Genomic DNA, 20,887 nt, shown 5'->3' with positions numbered 1-20,887 from the left:
CAATGTATTTGGGAGTTTAATGGCTTTTAGAAGATGTAGTTGCCTGTAGAGCTTTTAGAGCATCAGAAGAACTCTTTCCCCAACACATTAGGCTCTTCTGCAAAGCGTAAAGACGACAACCTCTATCAAGAGCACATCTGCACTAGACAGTGTGGGCTGGATCAGCTACATTGTGAAAGAAAATTGGGAAGAAGCTCAAAGTACACAATGATGTATTTGCCTACTGCAGTATGGTCCAACTATCAAATTACTGATACACTATTCTTTGTGATGTTTGCCACTATAAAGCAAATTTTGAAATTGGATTGTTTATTTAATATTACATGAAATTTTCCTTTAAAAAAACACTGTCCTATTAGCTGATGGGTAACATATATATGGCTGCTGCACCTAGGGAAAAGCATTTAGAATACAAAAATGGTGTTGACACAAAAGAAAGTACCGAAGGGAGTTCTTACAAATGAGAAACACACAGTGTCCTAATGTCTGTCACAACCAGGGAGGGTTGGTATGTGTAAGCCAGACTTACATAACTGGGGATATTTGGGGATATTTGGTCAAGCAAGAGTGCACATCACAATTTTTTTCTGGTTTCTCCAAACCACAGTCTCTGCCTAAGTAGTATCAAACAAAAATTCAAGCCAGGACATCAGTGAAAGCTTTTCTCCCCTTTTTTTCTGAGAAAATACTCTTTTTTCATCACAGTTCAGATGTTGTGAAGAATGACCTCACTGTTCAGTTGTCAGACAGTACTCGAAAATTTTATTTGCTTTTCAGTCTTAGGCACTTGTCTATATAAAGTGCCTATTAATGCCAATTCCTAGGTTAGTGGTAGTCTGTGTGAACTGATGGCAGTGAGGTATAAAAGTAATCTATTGTACAGGTTTTTCGCTGCGACTGAAATGCCTGGGTTATTTGCCATTACAGGATCTTACAATATTCATGGCAAAGAAATTGTGACTTATACAGAAATCCATTTTCAGGCACTTTTTCACTGACTTTCAGAAACTCTGCCTGCATAAATACTGTTGAATCAAGCCTAAGCTTGATACCACAATTTCAATTCCAGTTGTGTGCAACTTTTGCACCGAACTGAGAGATGCAGGCAAATACATCTCTTTCATTTATCCTATGGCTATTTCACAGCTCTCCAGCAGCATAGGGAGCCCCTGTGAAAACTGGCTCCAGAATATTTGTCAGGTCTCAAAGTTTTCATTTTATAGATGTAAAATCTCTCAAAAACATGCATCTGAATTTTGCAGTCTAACCTTACCACCATTCCTCACATGCATGATCCTTTCTTAGAAAAGAAAATATGTGTTCAGTGTGGGTCTCTACCCCTCCACCAACAGAAAAAAATCTGGAATTAACACAGTGTGTCCAATGAAAACATCATTTTATTCTGCATGAGTCTCCCTCTCCTATCTTTGCCAACCCCCTTATCTCTATACATTAGAGATCTATATCGTGGTATCTGTAAGAAGATTTTTCTGGGTGTCTGCAGGATTTCATATCCTTAAGGTGGAGACCATCAGCCTGAGCTTAATCACATTTATATTGGATACAAACCCAAAATCAAGGCTCCTGCCTTTGGTTTCTTGTGAAACAACATGCACTTAATGTACAAGAAAATAAATACTTGGTAAACCCATTCAGTTAGTACCAAGGACTAATTATTTCTATAAGTTTGCAGGATCAGACCCATTTTAGTGTTTTATAATATTTTACAGTTTCTGTTATTTTCAATACAAACCATCTGACTACATTATGCTAGTATATATGGTCATTAACAAGAATATACACATTGGTTAATCTATAGAAATATGAACACGTGCATAAACATATTTGCTTATGGATATTAATAAACCAAGAGCCAGCTTTATTTTAGGAACAAGGCTTTTTACTGGTGTACAGTGACACAGTTGGACATAATACTCACCAGCTAAACATTGCCAGATTTTGATTGTCCAAACTGAAGTGGAACAATATCTTATTAAAAAGGGAACCCAGTACTTGAAATTGCAAAAGGAGAAAAAGTTTATATAACTCTACAGTATACCTGTCTAATTTGGAATATACTTTTAGATCAAAGCTTGAAAAAAAATATATGCTTTTCTGGTGAAAATGAACTTTCTGAAGTTTTTGCTCTAGACTGTTGTGGAAAAAATTGAAAAAGAATACTTATAAGTTTTACATATTGTATAATCTCTGTGAAACACAGCATATTTATTTATCAATTTAATAACATTCTCTTTAATTCCAAAGTGAAATGGCATTTGGTAATGAAGTGACTGTAATTTTAAAACCCCTTTGGTTTTGGAGGTGCTATTGTGTATATTTTTTTTTCCCCTTTTAAAGTATAATGCCTATACTGTTACTATGTCAAATTCAGATGAATCGTGACAAATAATATTTTCACAATGGGAAATGTTAACATGCTACATTCCTTTCTTTGGAAAAATAAAAGAAATTATCACAGAAAACACATTTTAATTTAATTATATCCTTTAGGTCATTAAAGTGATGTAATGTGCATGTCAGTCCTCTTTTCATCCACAGATTATTTTAATCCTTCATGTGCATTTTTTTTTTTCTTCTGGCTTTCTTTCATATTTGCTTTGTTTTGAAATTGCATGCTGTCTGGATTATTTGTGCATGACCTCCACATTAATTTCACATTGAATGTTGACATACTCTGAGAGATTTTCATGGATCATTTATTCTATGTGTGCATTTTTTTTTCCTTTGTTTTCAGTTACTGAACTTTAAATATGCTTGAAATGTAAAAGTGGCATGAAACTTTCGTGACACAAGTAGACAACTATTTTAGTAGAGATTTTCAGTACCTAACTTTACATCTTTCAGAAATACATATTCTAAACCACATTTTATGCTGTGCTTCCAAAATGTAAGAAAATGAATTATGTTCTGAAACTCTAAATATATTCCATTTCAGAATTGGAGCCAAATACTGGTTATATTTCATTCGAGCAATGACAAACACATGAGATATTAGTCCTTTAAATGAGCTAAGAAGGTCTCTGCTCTCTTGGAGGTGATCACTTGCAAAGTCGTGTAGGTATTGCATATGTTGAGTGTAGGAAACAGCGTAGGACATTGTCAGACCAACAGCACAGATCATTTCAGATAAGCACTATCTGCAGCTCAGCGTAGATGCCCTCTGGAAATGCCAGCTTCTCTCAATCGACTGTATAGGGACCCTAATTCCTCATGTAGTATCTGAAATAAATGTCCCAGCTAAGCATATCCTGCTTTTACATAGTACACTGCTATGAGCCCTTGTGACTGTCTATAAAGTCAAAGGTTTTATTGTGTGAAAAAAACAATTTTTTCCATATTAACTCCCCATTTAAAAAATTAAAGTAATATATGTTGCTCAACATGCAATGAAATACTGCTTATCAGCAGAATTCCATCTCTAAATCACATAAAACTACAAGCATTTCCAGAGGAACCTAATGAGTAAATATACATGTATAAAATAAAACAAAGTATTTTTTTAATTATGCAAAAAAAGCACATTAAAACAGATTTAAGAAGTTGTCGATTAAGAGGCCAAATAAAACATTATGAAACCAGCAGCAGTTACCAGAAAAAAATATTTGATTTTAATTGGCACAGGGCTGAATTCACGTACCTACTACAAGCAAATCAAAGGCTTCCGCTTTCCTCTTTGCAGCCTATTCTTTTTCAGCCAGTTAATTAATCCTGTGCACAGTCTGCTATGATTAAAGATGAGTGGCTTGATCTGAAAGCGTGCTGAGCCATCTGTAGCTCTTCATCTGAACAAGCCAAATGCAATAGTTTCCAAGTAAGGAGCTGAAGGTTGTGATTTGAGACCTCTGTAATCAGATCGATCTAGTCTCCAGGGGCTTTGCCTTCAACCTGCAGACCTCACCGCAACCACCTCTGATTCTTTGCAGCCACTTGGTTTGGACTGATTTGAGTCACTACAGTTCTCTCCACTTTTACAAACTAGTTGTTTTGTCAGCATGAGTGTGACAACAATTAGACGTCCCTGTTTTTGCCCCATGCCTTTTCTCCTTCACAGTCATTCAATGACAAGCGTAAAAAGAACTTCATCTTTTCACGAAAATTCCCATTCTACAAGAGCAAGGAGCAGAGTGAGCAGGAAACAAGTGATCCAGAACGTAAGTAACCTCTTGGAGACGATGTCACATGCAGCAGCACAAAAAATGGGTGACACGCATGATACCAGTATCCCACACATCTAGGCAAATATCTGTCGTAGGCAGGCAGGAGAGGTATTACTACTGTGACCAATGTGTGACTGCAGTTTGGATCCAGCTGGTCCTTCCACCCCTGGAAACATAACTTTCAGAAGAATAAAACAGTGACCTTAACTTTTGGAAGAGCAAATCTGGCTCCTCAAAGTTGTTGTGGCACCTGTCATAAATCCAAACTTCTCTCAGATTAAATATTCCCAGATCAGAACTGGCTCAAAATAATGCAAATGTGGTTTCTTTCACAATACTAAACTAAATTATTACTTTTTTAAAGATCTGCTATAATCTCTTTTTTGCCTTTGACATTCTCCAAGTTGATTGCCATGGGCAGCTTCACTGAAAGTTTAACGATTAAATGAAGCAACCATGCTAACAGCTTAAAGAAGTAAATCAGATCTTGGAATGTGTACCTCCCCGGGCATTTACTGCTTGCTTAAATTGTACAGAGAACCAGCACTATTGAAAATACGTGCTAGTTCCAAGCCCGAATATTCACTTTTTTTCGTAATAATTCTCTCCTAAATTTATCCGGTGAGGATCGTTTCTGGAACTTTATTTATCTGGTTGTTCCTTTCTCACAGCTCCAGAAGCCATGTATCGTGGTCACTGCCTCTTTCATTGGCTGCATTCCCATAGAATATGGGTCTAAAGTTGTTTCAGAAAGAAAAAGCAGGGATCCAGATTGCTCAATCAACATGGTCAGTCATGGTAGTATCCATTTCAACTCCACTGACTTCTTCCTTCCTCTTCTGCGGCTGTTCTTCCTTTCTCATTGCTCTCTCTGGGGACTTCCGTGCAGGACATCCCCGGATTAGGTGACGACGGTTATGGAACAAAGACTCTGAGTAAGTTCCCAGGAATGGTCACTGTAAATCTTTTTTTGTTTTGTTTTGTTTTGGCTTCTGTTCCTTCTCTGAGGACCCTCCACTCCTAGCATGCACAAGATAGAGTTTTATTTGTTACCCAGCTGTGAATGCATCAAAAATGTTTCGATCATTTTGTTCTGCATGACGATATTAAATAACATACAGTGTATCAAGCAGACACTTTCACTTCTTTTGTAATAACACTTTTTGTTTCTGACAGTATGTTATTGTTCCCATCATGGCAGTTCTGTAGAGTAGCATACCTAGAACTCGTTTTGCTGCCTAGACTGTTCTTTTCAGCAACAACCCCTCCCTCTCCATCTAAAGGGAAAGTTGAACATTTTAACCTGATCATATCCTGAGGAGATCAATAGACAATTATTTTATGCTGTTGCTTCTGCATTTTCAGCTTTTTGCATGGGAGTGTTTGTTACTTTGCTGGATTTTAGATTAGTATTTGTTATTAATGGAAGAAGTCATTTGCAGGCTAGAGAAGACCATGCCTTCTCCAAAGCTAATTTTGGACCCATTTCACCATTAGTAACCTATTCTCTGTTATGCTACCTTAATCAATTTCTTTTTCTGATGCAGCAATCCTGTCTCAAGACTTGGCATTGCAGAATGTGTAATGTGTCAGATATTTGTTCAGAAACAATTTTGCTTCCTTGAAAGTTAGACCAGAAAAAGTTGTATAGAATGAAATATTTGCAGCTGATTTCTATATAAATAGCAACCTTATATTCTGTATCCAGATCTAAATAATTTAAAGAAAATGCCACTTGCATGTGTTTGGCTGCTTCTTCCTCAGTTCTTATCCTTTCTCTTAAGCGCCAAGTAATTGGAGCAAAATGTGTGTGAATGCTAACACTGCATTGCCTACTGTTTTGTATGTGCTTTTTAATTGCAGGAATGCACATCCATGCACACAATTTTAGAGATTATTCCATTTCTGACTCATTTGTTGAAGGGACTTTTTAATGGTTTAACTTTAAGCCATACAGTGCCTCTCAATTTAAAGATGAAAGCTTCATCTCTTGTACAAAGAACAGTTCTGCAAGACTAGTTTTGCCAGTGATAGACAGCAAATGTCGCTGCCACCTGCCTTTTAACAATTCTGCTGCTTTAAGTGTCCTAGCAGCTCATTAGCAGCAAACGCAGATCCTTCCCTGCCTAAAGAGAAGTAGAACATTTACGATCTGATAACCCTCCTGAATATCTGTGTCCTTACAAAGGCAAATCTCCATAATGTCCAACCATTTGAAAGGAGATAACTGAATTCTGCAAATTGCTAAGGGAAAAGTGGCATAGAGGTATTATATAGGCTCTAGTTTCTCTATTAATACTGGACCTAGCTTTCAATTACTGACACACCTCTAGACATTCCCGCCCATCCAAACTTCGCTAATATTCGACTCAGATATGCCTTTTAAATGACAGTTCTTACTATGAAGGATATTTTTTTCATGTTTAATAAAAAGTTCTTCAGGGTCCTGTATAGCAGATCAGTTTGAAACAACCGTTGTTAACTTGCTAAGAAATGTCCAAAAGTCAATATACTGTTTTCTTCAAAATGTAAGTTTAATTCTTTAAAGCTTCTTACTAAGCCCAAGATCAAAGTTTTCCATTACTGTTTTTATCAGATATCATCACCTCTCATTTCTGCTGTTCCAGTAACCCAGTCAGGCCCACTCTATGAACCCTAAGCCATTAGATTGGTACGTGGGGGACAAGCAGCACCTTGCAGAGAAGAGGTGGTCTTGGCACTGTTCCCATAGTCATCTTTCATGACATCTATGCATGCTCTACTCTGGGTTCATCCCAGGGGATTCTTGGCTTTTATGAGTTCCTTCTTTCACTGGGAATGTTTAGAGGCAGTTGCAGGTGAGTGTTGTGGATCACCCGCAGCCTAATCTGCCCACTGGTTTAATGACAAATATTGGACAAATTTTGGCTCCTGGGGTTTGTCAGGAGGTGACTTATTTGTACCCATTTTCCATTTAACCACTGTGTCTTTCTCATTAAGCCAGTGTGGCTCCCAACTGTATAGCCATTATAGCATTGGCTTCTAAATGTCCTGGACCAGCTGAAAAGTTTCAACTGTCAAATGATCTTTCGGGTGCAAAGTAATCAGCATTTCTACCAGAGATAGTACTAAAACTAGCATTTAATGTGGTTCTGCAAACCTCCTGGAGACCATATAGCATGGTCTGACTGACTGTAAACAGTCTGCTGGCTACAGTTTGGGAACAGCAACTTCACATGATATAGGTTGCACCTTCCTTTAAATAATATGATAATAGAAACAGGACACCAGGCTTGCCAAACCACAAGCCTGATACCATCATGATAGTTAGTATATCCCTATTCACCCATCCAGACTGCTCTGGTAAAGGTTTTCATACTCCAGCTCGAATCCTGAGGCTAGACGATGTCTGGAAAAATATTTATTCCATTTATTTTCTTACTTTTGTCATTGGCTTTGTCTTCTCTTTTTGGACAGGGTAAAATAGTTACGGATACAATATTTGATATCAAGACCATTTTCATGTTAATTTTTAACCCTTTGGGATAGTGCAGGTGATTGAAGATGGACACAGGTTAGATGTTTAACAGGAATAGTTCCAATGCATTAATGATGCACGTTACTGATAGTACAGAATAATATGAGCAGACGGTCAGGTTTCATGAAATTACTCAAGACTTCCAGTGAGATGCAAGTGGACCATAATATAATTTGAAATTAAGTTATCTGAGATGTCATTAACTGTCTCATCAAGAAAAGACCTGGCTTTGCCATGACGCATATCACTAGCTAATACATACAGTCTCTTTCTGAAATGCTACAAGAGAGAAAGCTTTCATTTTACCTGTGTACTAAATTATCTGAGAGTTTTCAGGTGATGCCACTGCATAGTTTTTATTTCCTCTCTGCACAACTACCTTTGCATGACTGTGGCAGTTCTTTTAAGTTTCTGCAGCTTTGTGGTGCTTGGTTATGTTCTTTAATTTGCTGTACTGTTCTTGCAGAACATGTTTCTTCTAATGCCAGCGATAGTGAAAGTAGCTACAGTAAGTTACTGCTTTCATTAGAGTCCTTTTACTTTGCATTGCTTGTTCTGTTTGTTTCTTTTATTTTGTTTCTCTCCTTGCTACTCTTTTGTTAATGTTAAAAAGATGGTTGGAGCAAATGGCTTGGAATTCAAATTTACGACCACGTCTTGAGTACAAAGCTATAAAAGAAAACTGGCAACCTTTATAAGAGAAGGAAGGAAGGTTGTTATTTGGGATGTATTCTGGGACATAAACCCAAACCTGGCTCTGGGTAGCCTGTGAAGTCAAGATTATTTAGTTTAGTGACAAGAAGTTTATTTCAGCAGGGAGGGGCAGTTTCTTGATGATCTTTTAAGAGTAAAATTACTCCACAGCTCTAGTCAAATCTGCAAAAGACATCCTCTTTACAAGGTCACAATTTTTACTTGCATTTCTGCATGCCTGTATGAATGTATAAGAAATAGTCCCAAAAATCCTGTTGAGCCCTTAATTTTGGCAGTACACATTTCCTAATGCATATTGAAGTCTTCAAAAAAAGGTAAGATAGACCTTCAGCCCTTAGGCACTGACACTGAATGTCACTGATTCTCTGTAGGTAGAGGTCCCAACCCTGCAACCTGATTTGGTTAGAATTACAGACTCCATGTGGTCATATAGCTAAGAGGCAGATTGTACATTCTGGGTAATTATTAGTCATAGCCCAAAATTGAACCAATATAACTATTTTTTCTGGAAATGTTGAAAAGCAAAAAAAAAAAAAGGCATTAAATAAATGACTGGAAACGTAATAATAGGTAATTAAAATCATAGATTGCTTACTAAATCATCCAGTTGTTTAATTTTTTCAAGCCATTTGCTTAGCAAATCAAGTTTTCCACCAGTCACTCAGCACTTGTGCTAAGCACCCGCATACATTCAGGTAATCATTGGTATCATACCTCATATTTACTAGCCTTGATATAGTGCATAGCAGTTGAGCTCTGTTAATAAACACTGGTTTGTTTCAGTAAAACAGCTAATCTTATGCAATTCAGAAATGGTAAATTAGTTTGTATTCTCTTGTATTGCAAAGGTTTCCTTGGAAAGCAATTGCCAGAGTCACAAGAAAACAGTAGGTGCTCTTGAACTACCAAAATCCAATTCTGAACTGCTTTATTTTTAATGTGTCCTCTACTGAGGAGGAGAGGAGGATTTTATGTTTGAAATATAAGACGCTCTTTCCCCAGACTGACTTCACAATCAGGAATGAGTCAATAGGTTAAATTTTCAAAAGTTTGCATGAGTCAAATCCTCCAAGTGTGTTTGGAGTTGGTGAGCTCAGGGTGAAAGCCCAGAGGAGAATCTAGGCCGGTGGCGGAGCACATCCCATGCCTGATGAACTGTCCCAAACAGGAGACTTAACAGGGGTGCCCAGTTGCAGCTAAACATTTGGGTCAGATCCACAAAAGCTAGTTCCCAAATTTCCTCATAAGACAGGCCAGGTAGCCAGTTCCTCGATGCTGTGCAATAGCTTGAAACAAAGTGCATGTTTTGAGGTGCAAGAAAAGGGATAGAAATGGTTTGAGGAAGTTAGTTGGGACATAGATTCCTGGAAGGAAAAGTAGTGTCGGGGTAACAATTTCCCATGGTAGGCACTCTCCTTCTAGAGTGGTTTCCATCTGGGCAAGCTCCTGTCTCACCCCAGCAGCATCCAGCCTACATCCTGTTGGCTGGAGCTCCCCACACGTTTCTGGTACGTCCAACAACTGCTGCCTGGTGGAGAAGATGCAGGCAGCATCTTCCTCCTCTGCCCATGGGAGAGCTATGCCATTTAGCAGCAGAGGAAGCCAATCTTAGGTTATGCCAAATGAAAGTGGCTTTAAAATCCAGGACCTGGTGCCCAAAGGGCCTAATGCCATTTGCTAAGGATTCATTGGTCTGTGCTGACATGACATTTGAAGGCATGACCTTGGGCAACTAGCAACTTCAGTTACCAGCTGGAAATTACTGTTTCAGATGGCCACAATGGCATATCAACACTAACCTGACTGTGTGTTCCATTCCTACATGGCCATGGTATATCAGCATATCTCCTGTGGGGACTTAAAGCCCTCCTGAGTCCAGCTGCTTACTCTCTGGATCTCCAGGCTACCCTATGTCAACAGTACGTCCCACCGCATGCTCATTGCAGCAAATCTCCCCTAGAAAAATGATGACTCAGGAACAGAGAAGAACCAGACAGCGGAGGGTGAGAGGTGGGTGGTCAGAGAGAGCAGTCAACAAATTGTGAGGGCATGGAGATAAGAGAGATGAGGCCTGTCATGAAGAAGTTGTCTTATTTCACTGCAATTCTGACCCTCTGGGACTGTTGAGAGAGGACATTGCACAGTAGAAGCCTACCAATACCCCTCGTGGGAAAAGTAATTATCAGATCTAGTCTGTGAACATTTCCTAAAGATGTATTACTCACTGCCTTCTAATTTATTAATTCCTAATGAAAGGAAAAAAATAATAGGTGCTGAGGGTAAAGCTCATTCCTGGTAGAATAAGACAGCATGCAGTTATTATTTCTGCTCTTCTTGTTTGCATCTGGGTAGCTGGGAATGGGGCCCAACATCAGTCACTGCCACAGAACCAAGTTTGTTTTAACTCCATTTGGAGCCAGCCATGTTGCAAAGCTGTTCTTCGGTGTGATGTAGTCCCACTTTGAGGAAAATTGTGTGTTCAAGGTGATGCACTACAAGTTATTTTACCAGGACACCATGTGCGTTGACCTGCAAACTCATCTAGCCCTCAGTCTGTGCACTGGTGAAATGGGGCATACTAAGAGCAGGAAAAAAAGTGAAGCTGAAAAAATTCATGGGGAGCAAACAAAACTGCTGGAGAGCTCAGAGGTTTTGCATGGGGTTGTGACCCTGCCCCAGTGCCCCTTTTCTCTTCTGTTTCCCCAGCAAATGAGCAGGAAGAAAGGGACTGCCTGCCCCACTGCTTTTTGAATTGTGGGAAATTGGGGAAGAGTGGCTGGAAAGCTGCCTGGTGGAAAAGGACCTGGGGGTGTTGGTCAACAGCCGGCTGAATATGAGCCAGCAGTGTGCCCAGGTGGCCAAAAAGGCCAGTAGCATCCTGGCTTGTATCAGAAATGGTGTGGCCAGCAGGAGCAGGGAGGTGATCGTCCCCCTGTACTGGGCACTGGTGAGGCCGCACCTCGAGTCCTGTGTTCAGTTTTGGGCCCCTCACTACAAGAAAGACATTGAGGTGCTGGAGCATGTCCAGAGAAGGGCAACGAAGCTGGTGAAGGGTCTGGAGCACAGGTCCTATGAGGAGCGGCTGAGGGAGCTGGGGCTGTTTAGTCTGGAGAAAAGGAGGCTGAGGGGAGACCTTATCGCTCTCTACGCCTACCTGAAAGGAGGTTGTAGTGAGGTGGGGGTTGGTCTCTTCTCCCAAGTAACAAGCGATAAGACAAGAGGAAACAGACTCAAGTTGCACCAGGGGAGGTTTAGATTGGATATTAGGAAAAATTTCTTCACCAAAAGGGTTATCAAGCATTGGAACAGGCTGCCCAGGGAAGTGGTGGAGTCACCATCCCTGGAGGTATTGAAAAGACATGTAGATGTGGTGCTTAGGGACATGGTTTAGTGGTGGACTTGGCAGTGTTAGGTTAATGGTTGGACTCGATGATCTTAAAGGTCTTTTCCAACCTAAATGATTCCATGATTCTGTTAAATCAGCAATTCATAACTTGGCCAGCACAAACAAAAGCGTGTGTGTAAGAAATGACTGGCAAGTGCCAAGTGTTTTCCTGCAGACGTTCGTATTTGTTCTTATAAAAACAGGCCAGTTGGGGTCCAGACTGAGGTGTTCTGCATTTTTTCTAGTGGGTCTCTGGCAATTGTTTTAACATGTCTCTCTAACTTTTGCTTCTCATGATGAGCATTTAGTGAAAAGTAGCTAGTGTCGAAACCTGTACTACTTGATCATTCCTAGAACCATTCCAAACCAGGTGTACAAGTACACAAAGTGATGTTGAAGGCTTCTGAGAGCTGTCCCTGGACAGTGATTAATAGAGGGGTTACAAATTGACTGGGTTTTTTCTAGGAGATATTCTGATGCATTCATATTTATTTATAAAAATATATTGCTTAAAAATTCGAGTATTTGGCTGAAGTATTGCTCATGTCTTGGGCTTGGGCATTAAAAAATCAACTTCTCAACAGAAATCAGATACTTATTATTATTTCAAAATAATGATATAATTGAAAGTCCTCCTATGTGGTCTCAAGAGAAAATTCTTTGACCATTTCTTAGCAACAAGGCTGTTGCAGATAGTAAACCTGATTTTTCCTGCCAGTGCTTTCAACATGGGGTTTGTAATAAGCAAAAGAGTTGGAGCCAACGGTGGGATTGTTTTTATCCCAACAGATAACCTTCAACTCCATTAACTTCAGGGGGAACCACAAACACATTTGACAGCAGAACCTGGCCCTTGATAAAAAAAAAAATTGAAAGTATTTTTGAGCCAGGAACAAATGCTGGCCTGATCTAAAAGGGGCTGAGCTGCCACACAGCTGCTGCTGCATCACAGTGGCCATGCTAATATGAACGCTACAACTATGTTAGTTGATTTGCACCTGTTCTCAACAGTAAAACCAATTTTGCAGAGTCGTATATAAAGTCCTGGTCTAGCAGAAAGTTGTTCTGTTTGTGATAAGGATACACACAGCCAACTTTGACTTATCCCTGAACCAGCTAATCAAACCATGATTGAAAGTTTATTTTGAGCTCTGTAACTTAAAATGTTCTGATTTCTTTTTCAAACCAAGCTTGTAAGAACATATTTTTTACCGTGGACTCATCAGTTTTTATTTTGTAAGACATGATTTTCACAATGGCCATGAATTTCAAGTCCCTCTATTGCATATGTGTTGTAGTGCTCTTACATGTAGTTCAGTAAAGGTTTTTACAGCTGTCATCAAAATTACATACACATTACCACATCTATTCAGCCTAATTGCATAACTGGTTGTGATTGCACCAATTACTTAGGGAGGCAATACATGACTAAAAATTAAAAATAAGGGAAATTGTTAGAAACAATTAGAAACCCCCTGTCAGCAAGTCAGTCTTGTAATGAGATTTGAAGACTCACAACAAGGTTAAGGGAGTCCTGATTATTATGTTAGGCCACTGATTAATTAGGACACTTATGTTGGCTCTTTCTTACACTCCCCAAGGACTGCTGTATTATTCAGGCACACTCAGATTGGCACAAGTATTGAAGTCTCATTTTATGCCCTCATAAGCTATATTGATCTTAAACATACAGTGCTGATAGATCACTTTTTGGTCATAAGTTCATTCTCAGACTACTGATGATCTTTTTATGTATTGGATTCCCAGCCTTTCATAGCTATCAACATACTTCCAAAAATCGTGTGTTTATTTACATAAATAGAGGTCCAGGAAAGGGATTTTGAGGCTAGGATATTGACTGTCCAGTGCAGTCTGTGCAGATGAAACAAAACAAGAAATTGATTTCTCCAAGATCTTGCATGTATGACTCAGGCAATCCATACATTAGCCCAAAACCTAAATGGATGGTGACAGGAAAATAAAAAATAAAATGAAATCTTTGATTTTAGATCCAGCTGAACAACAAAATTCAGGCAAGAGCTAAAAATAAAATTAATTTGGCTCATCTACATGTATTTTCACGTGTGTATTGATGGTACCCTCCACCATTAGTCCAAGAAATGTTAATGAACCCAAAAACTCTCTTTGATTTTTCTAAAATCTTAAATAATTTTAGCCGTCTTCATAAGTACTACTTTTTTGTTATTCACTGCCTTAGATCGCTTTACAGATTTTTTTCATTCACAGCCATTAATAGCATGCCAAAATCCATGGATTCCCACTGCAGAAGGTGCTTGATGAGGGTAGGTGTTTAGTTACCTGGTGGCTGCACCACGGCAGCTCACAGCAGCTCTCCTGCCCCATTACTCACATGCTGGGTGCAGTTACACCAGCACTGTGGAAGCCCTGGATGCTCTGGCAAGACAATAGGAAATGGGCCCTTTTTATGGGTTACATGAAAAATGCCTGATATCTGCCAGGTCTACGCTGAAATTGGTCTTGAGTCTCACAGACTTTCTGCCATCTAATCAGAAAGGGAAAACAGAGGCAACACCTTACATCCATTTTAGGGCTACCCCTCTGAAATACTACAAACCCTTTTAAAAAGATTAAATTGGTAGTCTTTATGAAACTCATCTGACTCCCCAGGACCTCTCTGCCCAGCTTATAGAGGCTACAAGTTATAACAGTCTCCAGGTTATTCTTCTCTTCCCAAGCATGAGAAATCACCAACAGGCAAACGAAGAACAAAGGGAAGCAGAGCCATAGCGATCCTGGGAAAGTGAAAGCCCTCCAATAATTTTACTCATAAGTATATTACATTTAGGAAAGCTTCTTTTTCTTCTCTCCTTATTTTCTTTCTTCCCTCCTTATTTTCTTTCTTCTCTTCTCTTTTTGACTTGATGGAATTTTACTGAAGAACAGGGGATCATGGCAATTTCCAACAGGAAGGGCTTTTTCTTTTTTCTCCTTTTGTTTTGTCTGTTAAATTTCACAAAGATTTTCCAGATCAATAGACCTAATCTGTGCTAATTAAGCCATTAATGTGGGTGGTAAATGAGGCTTAGTCAAATGATAAATAAGAGCCCGTGTCCTGCCGAATTTCACACTGTCCCCCACACCTCAAAGCCATCGCAAGGTTATAGCAATCTGATTATTGATTGACTCTAGAACTCTTCATTATACTTAATACTTTATGGACTACTTCAAAACCATGCAGTACTGACTGAGTAGAGATCATTAAAGAATACCATCTGGTAGAGTTGACATGCGTATTAGCCTTTGAGGAATTACAGGATTTTGCCTGGACAGTACTTGCAAGGATTTTATTCACATCATAGAAACTTGAGCTTCCTGAGCCCTTTTTCCAGAAAAGTAAAGTAGTGGAAATGGTGCAGCTTTCCTCAACGCTTGCACTCCATGTTGAGTCTGAAACTCAGCATCAGGAAGATGTCTATCTTTAAGTCCCTGTGCATCACAGCCAGCCTCAATGTTTCGCCTTGCTGCAACCCTTTCCAATGGCTTAAGCTTCAGCACAGTTTGAGGGGGCTGGAATTTTTTCTTTGCTTTCAGTCTGGCCAGTTGTCGTGGTTTAACCCCAGCCAGTAACTAAGCACCACGCAGCCGCTCACCCACTCCCCCACACCCAGTGGAATGGGGGAGAGAATCGGGAAAAAAAAAAAAAGTTAAACTTGTGGGTTGAGATAAGAACAGTTTAATAGAACAGAAAGGAAGAAACTCATAATGATAATAGTAACAATAATAAAATGAGAATAATAATAAAAGGATTGGAATATACAAAACAAGTGATGCACAATGCAATTGCTCACCACTCGCTGACTGATGCCCAGTTAGTTCCCGAGCAGCGATCCCCCCCCAGGCCAGCTCCCCCCAGTTTATATACTGGGCATAACGTCACATGGTATGGAATACCCCTCTGGCCAGTTTGTGTCAGCTGTCCTGGCTGTGTCCCCTCCCAACTTCTTGTGCCCCTCCAGCCTTCTTGCTGGCTGGGCATGAGAAGCTGAAAAATCCTTGACTTAGTCTAAACACTGCTTACCAACAACTGAAAACTATCAGTGTGTTATCAACATTCTTCTCATACTGAATCCAAAACAGAACACCATACCACCTACTAGAAAGAAAATTAACCCTATCCCAGCCGAAACCAGGACACCAGTTTCACAAGACTCTTGTGAAACAACAGGCTTGTTTGTCTCCATAGCCCATACCCGACTGATAGCGTGGCTGTAACGACAGCTTTAGCGTGTGGACATGTCTGCCAGAGACTGGGCAAAACAGAAGGTAAAATCTGTACTGCCTTATTTGTGCTGGTTATAATTCTGTGCCAAAGCCAAATATTAGCCCACAGAGAAATTTTTAAACAATAGTGTTAGAATTACTGGTTATTTTCCTTCAGTTGCTCCTCACAGTCACTCCCATGGGATTCTACCATTTAAATGCAGATGTCTGCATCTGACCTTGCTGTTTAAATGCCGTTATGGGACAATGGAGACAAACACACCCTTCTGACTTTTTCTCTCATTCCAAAGTAGACATCTAAAACAGGTCAGATGACTCATGTCTTAGAATAAGCACTTGCCTATTTGTAGGCACCTATTGACTCTAAAATGTACCTAGGGACCAGCTCAGACATAAGCACTCACAACACAGGCTTCTGAAATCAGCTGAAATGAATCCCCTTCTGCAGATCTGTATGCCGTTGAAACAAGTATTTTCAAGTTTAAGAGTCTATTCGTACAAACAGGCTGCCTTCCCTCTGCCTAGTACATGATGGCTTCGTCGCCCACCCCAAGGTCGACTTTCTCGGGCTGTTGAAAAGCATAGATAGCCTTGGCTCTGGGGGCTGGAGGGCAGGCAGTGCAGGAGCACGCTCGTCCAGCCTGGAGAGTGAATTGTTTTATCTCCAGGGGAATGGGACATCCTGAGTTTTATATCACCCCTAGAATTCCCAAAGAAAATAATACACCTGATGCATGAAACCTAGTGGAACAATAATTCTAGGTTTTTAACTTTGCAAAAAGCCAAAGTTAAGCAAGTGATTACAGTATCAAACATTTGCAAATAGAGAAGAAAATCCATTATCCACACTCCTCATATGTTATGTTGCCTTGTCCTCAAAAGCTGTCTAATTTCTTCCTTTTATTAAAAATGATGTTTTCTCCTTTGCTGCTTCAGCACCATTGCTAGGTTGGAGTTGGTCCCTCTCTCCTAACATATCAGTACATTTTTTAATTTGCTTTTTCTGTCATTGTCCTTAATTACAACATTATTTTTACTTGAAAAGCTTTCTTACACATTTCTCACAACTGTCTAGATAATATTTCACAAAAAATACCTATCAACATATTAGATTCGTGAGATGGGAGTCAGCTTAAGACTAAACCACAAAAAGTTTTGTACCTACTTGGGAGCTAGGCATTGCATCCAATACAAATCTTGTTAATATAGTTAATGGAACCTCAAGAGTGACTCAGATAGCAGTCAGACTACTTCAAGGTGAGGTGTAGCCCCTTCTAAATCCTACCTATATCATCTATCAGGTGTCAGGCAGCGCTTTTCCTCTGTATGTGCACACTTTGGTTTGGCAGGAGCCCATGAGAATAATGTAGCACAGACTCATGTGCATGCAAGCAGATGAAATGAAGGCAATCCTGTCTATTTTACAAAGCCCTGGTACTCCTTATGGCACTCTTTCTTCTGTAGTATCTAAATTAGTTGCAAAATCCCATCTGTGGATCTTCACAGAGACAAGCCCTGAACCGAGTAAAAATAAAATCATCATTTTAAACTTTGCTAAGCCTAAGTCATATTTAGAATGTACCAGAGCCCTTATGTGGTACCACGTATGTGACAGTGACCTAAAAAAGAGAAATGTCCAGGAATTATTCATGCAGTAGATTGAAGAACCCTTCCCTCTCTCCTCTTGCACTCTCGTAGAGAAGAGGACAGTGATGCATTGGGGCTGCACACCTACACCCAAGTCATGGTCCATATAGTGCCATTTGTTTCTCATTGCAAATTTCTCTGCTTTTTAAATGTCACCATGAGGAAACAGCACTGTCCTAACAGGAGTGGAGGGAGGATAAGTGTTTAAAATATGATGCTGTGAGATTTGTGTTCAGGGAAAGGATAAGGGTCAGAAAATAGCTCAGAGCTAGACATCAGGCTGTGAATAAACTAGACTATGGAGGTTATGCACAGAAGGACGATCAACCAAAATGTGTATATTCTGAGGATAAAAATTGTTCAATTTAAGTAGCCTGTGGATTTGCCCTGCAGCAGCATGTTAGGGCCTTAACAATAGGAGAAGCGAAAGAATTGCATCTTAAATTTCTGCACTATCCTTGGAAACAGCCTTGCTATCAAATCAATAAATGAAGTCTTATTGCCCATCATTGAAAAAGCCCAATTTCAGCCAAGAGAATTGAAACATGTGGCAGGGGAGGGAGGGGAAGGAAAAAAGTGGTCTCCACACTTTAAAGTTATGAGGGACTTTGGAATGGTTCAGATGAGAGTATTACCAGAGAGAAGTGTTGAACCCAGTCTGTCTCTATGTGAAGCATTTTATCAAGCTTTAGTACTTGACGTGTTGCTTGTCAGCTTCAATGTCTTCTCTTTCTTCTCTCGTCAGGAGGCCAAGAAGACTGCATCCTTTCTTATGAACCTGTCACCAGACAGGAAAGTAAGTTTCATCTGCTGTTCTGTCACTGTTCCTTATATTTTTCATTTTACATTTTGGGGGCCAGCAGAGCAGTAAGCCTTGCTGTACCAGCCCCAGATTCTCTGTGGCTCCTTTTTCTTGGCCACTCGGTCTATCGCATACAAAAGAAATGATGTAAGGGTCTCCCTCGCTAGCCCCCACTTCCTAACATTCTCAGGGCTCTCCCCAGTAGCCTCTCATGGCCTTTACTAATAAATATGTTCATCAGTCTACAAAATATTGATGCAGATTTTCTAGATTTACTGCAATATTGTTACATGGGAAGCCTTTATTATTTTCCTTCGAATGTGATATGTGCCTCTAAGCAGGGTAGATGAACCTATGGGAAGACAACTGAAAATGAGAGCGTACCCACCTGATTTAATGGGCGATGCACTCATTTAAGTGAGGAGAAAAAAAAATCCTATAATATCCTTTCCATGCCTCATGACAGAGTCCTTCTGCAAGCATTTGGGAGTGACCTTGTTGAGCAATAGCAAATATATACACTTCCACATAGTCATCTGACTACATGTGCATGCACCATCACAGAGCTCTGCAAAATGAGTGGTACTCGTTCCTTTTTCCTTATCCATGTCAATAAATAAACTATTCATCAATAAAATGTACACCTAAGTTTTCACTTCATACATAAAGGCAACAACTCTGGTTAGTGCATCTTTGGGAAGATTTACTGTTATTGCCAGTAAGATTATCAAAATGTGCCTTTCTTTTTGTTGTTCAGTTAATTACACCAGGCCGGTTATTATTCTGGGTCCTATGAAAGATCGGATCAACGATGACTTGATATCTGAATTCCCTGATAAGTTTGGGTCATGTGTACCACGTAAGTATGATTTTACTCCTTCACTGCAGCTAAGTGAACTGTAGTGCTTGGTGCCACACATTAAGTGAATTGCTGTGAATGCAGCATCCGTGAACTATTTGTAATTGAGTTTCTCAAAAGCCATTTTTCCATTGGACAAAAAAGGGGAAAGGAACAAACAAACAAAAAGATTGTGAAAGTCTGGAAAGAATTTCTCAGAATTGTCTCAAAAGCTGTAGCATCTTTTTAAAAAAGGAGCCTTCTAGCCACTAACTCAGTTTACTCATCAATTAATCTGAGGTTTCTTAAATAAGATAAAAGTTTGAAATACTGGTAAAATGTAAAATGTTTCAACTCAATTGCACAGCATCCATCAATAAAAATATGGAGAAATCTGTGATTTGTCAGAGGTCTAGACTGTCTAATCTGAAAGCAATATTGGACCCTGAATTAAGCAGAATGTTTATATCTTGGATCATTAGAGCTTGCTGAGTGTTTATTTCAGACCCCGATTGGAGTCTTACTTCATTTTAAACTGTTGTCTCTGCAAATACACCAGCTTAAAACTGCTAGAGATGAGATCAGAATCAGCCTTATAATTAAGACTACATTAAATTGATGAGATTGTGATTCATTTTATCACTGTAATAGGATTAGTTTTACAATCTGGAATGCATTTTGTATTTGGGGTTTGTGTGTGATCCTGCCGAAAAAAGTGGAATTCTGGTGTTGATTGGAAGTCAACATCAGAAGGCATTACTTTGAAAAGACAGCTTTATTGTCATAACTCCATTGAAAACAGTATGTAGTAGCCAAGGATCTGCTCCCAGGTGTGAGGCACCTCCACTTACAGCAGACCCAGCATTGTCCACTGAGCGAACCATAATTGCAGCATTTTTTGCATGAAATGTTTTTACAGACTTCTTGATCTTCTGTCTTTTGTTTCATGCAGATACCACACGGCCAAAGCGTGACTATGAAGTGGATGGGAGAGATTATCATTTTGTCATTTCAAGAGAACAAATGGAAAAAGATATCCAAGAGCACAAATTTATAGAAGCTGGGCAGTACAACGATAATTTATATGGAACTAGTGTCCAGTCTGTGAGATTCGTGGCAGAAAGGGTAGGTTGACACTGGTTTTATTGACCATGCAACATGACCTGTTTTGTTTCCACACTGTATCTCAGACATGACTCTTCTGCCAAAAATATAAAATATCTGCAAAACAGCATGCTAATACTTATAGGCTTTATAATGACTCCACAAGTGGAGTCTCTGACTTTGAATGACAACATCCTTGGCACTTTCTGTACCTGGATGTAGTGCCATCAATTCAGGAAACTAACACAGCACCTCAGGTATGCCCCCAAACATCCTTCCCTCTTCCCTCTGTAAGACAGGTAAATAAACTTATCTCACTTTCACAGAGGCAAAAGAATGACGCACAGAAAGATTAAATTACTTGCCTCGGGTGACATAAGGAGTCTTTGACACAAACAAGAACTGAATTAACCAGTAAAAACGTAGATATCCTATTACT

The 20,887-nt window shown here is 39.6% G+C and overlaps 1 protein-coding gene and 1 long non-coding RNA gene across 40 annotated transcripts in view; one reads left to right on the top strand and one right to left on the bottom strand.

Moving 5' to 3' along the window:
• LOC104318653 (uncharacterized) overlaps nt 1–20,887 on the bottom strand; it is a 541,518-nt gene that overhangs the window by 340,125 nt on the left and 180,506 nt on the right. The gene's annotated exons all lie outside the window — the stretch shown is intronic.
• DLG2 (discs large MAGUK scaffold protein 2) overlaps nt 1–20,887 on the top strand; it is a 1,018,165-nt gene that overhangs the window by 983,217 nt on the left and 14,061 nt on the right. For 25 of the 36 annotated variants that reach the window (XM_069808461.1, XM_069808468.1, XM_069808464.1 and 22 more), the window contains 5 exons: nt 4,073–4,172; nt 8,162–8,203; nt 18,450–18,500; nt 19,264–19,365; nt 20,297–20,469. In XM_069808461.1, coding sequence (XP_069664562.1) covers nt 4,073–4,172; nt 8,162–8,203; nt 18,450–18,500; nt 19,264–19,365; nt 20,297–20,469 — 468 coding nt within the window. Of the gene's footprint in view, nt 1–4,072; nt 4,173–5,067; nt 5,114–8,161; nt 8,204–18,449; nt 18,501–19,263; nt 19,366–20,296; nt 20,470–20,887 lie in introns of all 36 variants that reach the window. The other 11 variants (XM_069808475.1, XM_069808467.1, XM_069808490.1 and 8 more) reach the window with 3 other exon arrangements.

The sequence above is a fragment of the Haliaeetus albicilla genome, chromosome 20 (genome assembly GCF_947461875.1).
Source record: "Haliaeetus albicilla chromosome 20, bHalAlb1.1, whole genome shotgun sequence".
Taxonomy (NCBI): domain Eukaryota; kingdom Metazoa; phylum Chordata; class Aves; order Accipitriformes; family Accipitridae; genus Haliaeetus; species Haliaeetus albicilla.
This window is presented reverse-complemented; position numbering and strand designations above follow the sequence as displayed.